The sequence below is a fragment of the Humulus lupulus genome, chromosome 1 (assembly GCF_963169125.1).
Source record: "Humulus lupulus chromosome 1, drHumLupu1.1, whole genome shotgun sequence".
Classification (NCBI taxonomy): domain Eukaryota; kingdom Viridiplantae; phylum Streptophyta; class Magnoliopsida; order Rosales; family Cannabaceae; genus Humulus; species Humulus lupulus.
In genome coordinates this window covers 132,400,369-132,405,221 of record NC_084793.1, presented here as the reverse complement: position 1 = coordinate 132,405,221, position 4,853 = coordinate 132,400,369, and the positions used below count along the sequence as shown (strand labels likewise).

Sequence of the window (4,853 nt, the reverse complement as noted above, 5' to 3'; positions counted from 1 at the left end):
GAAACACAGCCGAATGTTAGTTGATTTGTAACTGGGGTAGGGGGAAGCACGGTCGATTAACTATGCTCATGACCAGGGTAGGGGGAAACACGGTCGAATGTCTATTGATTGGTGACCGGGGTAGAAGGAAGCACGATCGATTGATAATGGAGTGATGACCGGGGTAAGGGAAGGATGATCGAATGTTTGTTTATTTGTAACCCCGGGGTACTCAGGGGGAGAGTCCGGTTTGTGTGATAATTGATTATTGATATGTGAATCTGGCTAGTTACTGAGATGATTAATTGTTGTATTATTGTGAAATCTAGTGTGTGTACTGGGACCGCACTATTGAAAATCCAGTGATTACTAGGTAATACTGGCACTCAAGCTAGTGACCATGGTAGGGGGGAGTACGGTCGGCCAATGAAATGATTAATCAGGTAGTAAGTACCCCGTGATTTTAGTGGTTGTGATATAATAGGTGCCCGAACACCTCATTATATTTTGTAGATCTTTTGAGATTTTGCAGCCATTGTAGAATGGTGTTATGCATTTGTATCTTATATCTGCTTATTCTGGGATTTTTCTACGTGCAGGTTGATTTTGAATTTAGTTGGTTGTTCAGTACAACTAAGCTAATGATCTGGTTTGAATTATTATACCTTTTTTGATAGGGTTCGGAAGTTATCCGATACCCCAGTGACTTATGATTCGGTTACTCTTAGTAGAACCCCGTCCTTGGATCGTATTATGTTTTTGTTTGAAAAATTATTCTTACTAAGCTTAATTGCTTACCTAGTTGTTCATGTTGTAGGTAATGGCAATCTACAGCAGTGAGCGCCGGAGTCTGCTTTTTGAAGTGTACACGTGGCCTGACCTTTGAGATTTGGTTCTTTTTGGAAATGGCTTTTGGGAAACTCTTTTTTTCATGGGCATTATTTCTTTTTATTCGAAACAAATGTTTAAGTTGACGAAAACAATGTACTTGTTTAAGTGTGTGCACATTAACATTTAAAAATGTTATTTTTCTGCGTCATTTTGGTCTTGTAAGTTTGGGCCTTTACAAAAAGATTTCTAAATGATAGTGAAACCGCCACTACTCAGTGTGCCCCTTACTCGAGTAACCCTTCTCAAATTCTAATGAGCCATTTTTTATCCTTTTTTCTAACATAGGCCGAAACTTACATGATTAAGAGCTCTTATCATGTGCTTAAATAATCACCATTTAGTTCTTAATCAAGATAAACCTCCAAATAACCTCTAATAATCACTCATTATCACCAATAATGAGTTAATATGACCTTTAAATAATTATAAGCTAAAACTATAGCTTAAAATCCAATAATGCTTCAATATTTTGGCACACCAATATACCAAAGTCGATAATATAGTTTAATTGCTCAATGTGATTTTCCAAGGCATAAATCATAGTCCAATGTATTTATTTGATTTTAATGTGTATCTCTAACACATAAAATCATAGTCGAAAGTAATTTTATGATTTCGATGTGTATTCTCTAACACATAAAGTTATAGTCCAAAGTATTTATATGATTTTTAATGTGTATATTTAACACATAAAATCATAGCCCAATGCCTTTATAAAATATTTTTTAAGGTAGCCAATAATTTTATATAATTATTCTAAGGCCCTTAGTGAGTTTATACTACTCAAACTATGTTGTAAAATAAATATTTTCCACTTAATATTGATTTTATATTAAAAATTCTAAACTCTAATCTAAGTGATCCACTCATACTTCTATATAATTAAAATAATATTTCTCAAACACTATTTTAAGTTTCTAAACACTAAAACACATATTTATTTCCACAAAATTAAATAGAAAAAAATTAATCCGGGTTATTAAATTTGTTTTTGTTGGAGAAAGAGATTAGAGTGGTGGAATCTCAAGGTTTGATATAGAGAGAGAGGCGAGCTTAGTAGGTGTTAGAAAGAGAAATAGGGGATTGTGATTTTTTTCTTCTTCTTTTTTATATCAAAGATTTTGGGTGAGGAAGGATGCCAGGGCTTATAAAAAGGACAAGGCATTGAACCAAGTGATCCACACGAGCCGGTGAACTAAGTGCTCTAGGAACTCACTACAACAAAAATGAGTTTTAGAGGCGACGCGTGTCGCCCCTAATAACCCGAAAAGTCGCCCCTGATATGTATCAGGGGCTGGAAAAATGTCCCTGAAGGGTACATTAGAGGCAACTCGAAGGGTCGCCACTGATATTCAAATATCAGAGGCGACACAGTCGCCCCTAAAACTTAAAATTTCGCCTCAAAAATTTGAAAATTTTGAATTTTTTTTGTCGATATGTCGCCCCTGATACTCCATTAGTCGCTCCTAATACTATAATATGTCGCCCCAAATGGTTGCACGTGGCATATTATCAGGGGCGACAGTGTCGCCCCTAATACTATTTTATTTATAAAAAAAATAATAAAATTAATTAATTAAATACAATTTTAATTAATTATTTATCGAAATTATTATTTAAAATTTAAATAATTGAAAACAAATATATTAAAAATAAAAATATTATATTAATTATTCAAATTAGTTTATTAAAATAACAATTGTACATATTCATAATACATTAACATAGCAAATATTCATATTGTTCATAAAATTTAACAATAATTAATAATAAAATAAACCTAGTCTCCTAAATCAGCTGCCTCGTCCTCCTCCCTATTGTCTTCTTGTTGTGGTTCTTGCGGTGGCTGTGGTTATGATTGCTGCGGTGGCGGCATCGGCCAAGGATATTGGGGAGGTAATGTGGACGATCCAGCTCCATACATGTAGGGATACGATGGCTGGGAGGACGGTGGAATCGAACTCTGTACATATATGGAGGTACCATATGTTGAGACGGTGCTGCCCCGTACATAGAAGGATGAGTTGGAGCTGGAGGTTGAGAAGACGAAGCCCTAGAAATATTGTCACTATCAAGCACAGGCGGCATCTGAACGTTTGGTGGACGAAATGAATGTACAAAATATTGAGTTAAGAAATTAACTTGATCAGTCAATTTCTGTAAATTATTCTCCAATTTTTCTATATATTCTCTTGAATGATGAGGAGGAACTTGAGACTCGCTGAAGTGAGAATGTTGGGTAGATGATGACCCCGACCCCGACCCCGACCTCGACCTTGACCCCGACCCCGACCCCTTCAATTTGCGGCCCACTCCTCGCACATGTCCACGCCTTTGGCCTAATACTTTTTGTAGCACCTCCACCTGATCAACTGTTGACGGACTATCATTATTAGAAGCATCAGTGGATGTTTGCTGAGTTTGTAACTCAAAATCAACCTTCAGTTTTTCCTGTTTTCAATAAATGTTAAACACTAACATTAAATATAACTCTATTAATATTAAAAAATATAATTCAAACTTACATAATCTTGGCGAGCATCATCGTTCACGAAATCATTTGTTGCTTTCTTCCAATGATAATCCTTCCATGACTCAATGAGGTCCGGGTTCGTCTAAAAAATATAACCCAAATGTTAGAGAACATATAATTTAAAAGAACATAATTTTGATAATATTTTATCTTTTACTTACTTTTTCAAAACGGACGGCTGCCAGCGATTTTGTACCCTGCGTTGTAGAATACTTTTGTTTCTTTCGATTTTCCTTATTCTTTATGGAGCGCGCAATAAATTGTGGACTTGTAAATAACTGACAGATCTGCTTCCACTCCTCCTTGTTAACATCATTGGTTGGGTTGTTTAGAACCTTATCCCAATCCTCTGGTCCATTGTAGTGTTTCTCAAAGTGTTCGTGTCTTAGTGTTTTCCTATTACGGTATCGGTCTTTCATCTCTCGATCGATACCATCTAAACACTTTAAGAAATCCTCGCGGCCCGCTATTTGATAATAGTACTAAATTGAAAATTAAACATATTAATAATATATGTACTATATTAAAGACAAATTTTTAAAAAATGTATTTAATACTATTTTTACCTGAATTATGCCAAGGACCTGATCCTTGTATTGTTTAGGCACTAATTCCCATGAATCGTAATGTCTGAGAACTTTCGTTTTAATTTGGGTTCCCACAAGGCGGACAAAAGCAGCATGCTCGCCCCCAACAACCTTGTACATTCGTGGGCAAAACGCTACTTCTAGTGGTTTTCCATTTTTACGCCACCTCTCCTCTAGATCTTTTCCAATAGCTGCGCCACAACCCTTTTTCTTAGTTGGGATTCCTGTATTATTTTTATTAATAATACATAGAATATTAGTATATACATGATAAACATATGTGAGTAAATAAAATAACAAAAAAATTACCTGACTCACATGTAGTCGGGATCCTAGTAGGATCCGGTGGAGGATCACCACCAGCGTCTCCACCGTGAGCTCTAGCCACATCTGCTGACATCTACTAACACGACAGTAATTTAACCTATCTATTTTAATATTTAATTATTATTTATAATTAATTTATTGAGTATTATTTCAATTGATTAGGTAATTTGAAACATGCTATTTGGAAACGAACTTTTTATTTCTCAATATGTATAATACATTGAACACTAGATACAAAACTAAGTAGAATAGTCACTATCCTCACTAATTACATCAACATCTATCAGGCACACATCATCAGTATTATCATTACTAAGGTTGACAATTAATTCATCCTCATCTTCTGCTTCTTCTACACTGTCTGCCATATCATCTTCATTGTCATTAATAAATCCATCATCTTCTTGAACAACTAAAGAAGGTCGATGGGCCGTGTTGACTTGAGTCGCTGGTACATCAGATTGCTGAACAACCAACTCTCCAAGATCCACAGTCAAAACAAAATTCGATGAGTTGGTGTCATGTACAACATCAAC

General features: G+C 35.4%; 1 protein-coding gene across 1 annotated transcript; it reads right to left on the bottom strand.

Moving 5' to 3' along the window:
* Positions 1 to 2,658: 2,658 nt before the first annotated feature.
* LOC133822073 (uncharacterized) lies at positions 2,659 to 4,390 on the bottom strand. Its single transcript, XM_062254286.1, has 5 exons — positions 4,300 to 4,390; positions 3,970 to 4,214; positions 3,565 to 3,885; positions 3,396 to 3,485; positions 2,659 to 3,321 (listed from the first exon to the last, which is right to left on the bottom strand). Exons 1-5 carry the CDS (start codon positions 4,388 to 4,390, stop codon positions 2,659 to 2,661), a joined length of 1,410 nt encoding a protein of 469 aa, XP_062110270.1.
* Positions 4,391 to 4,853: the final 463 nt, after the last annotated feature.

Coding starts and splice junctions, on each gene's coding strand:
- LOC133822073 (XM_062254286.1), bottom strand. CDS start 4,390: ATGTCAGCAGATGTGGCTAGAGCTCACGGTGGAGACGCTGGTGGTGAT. Junction 3,886..3,969: donor AGGTCCTTGGCATAATTCAG/GTAAAAATAGTA, acceptor TTTTCAATTTAG/TACTATTATCAAATAGCGGG. Junction 3,486..3,564: donor CAGCCGTCCGTTTTGAAAAA/GTAAGTAAAAGA, acceptor TATATTTTTTAG/ACGAACCCGGACCTCATTGA.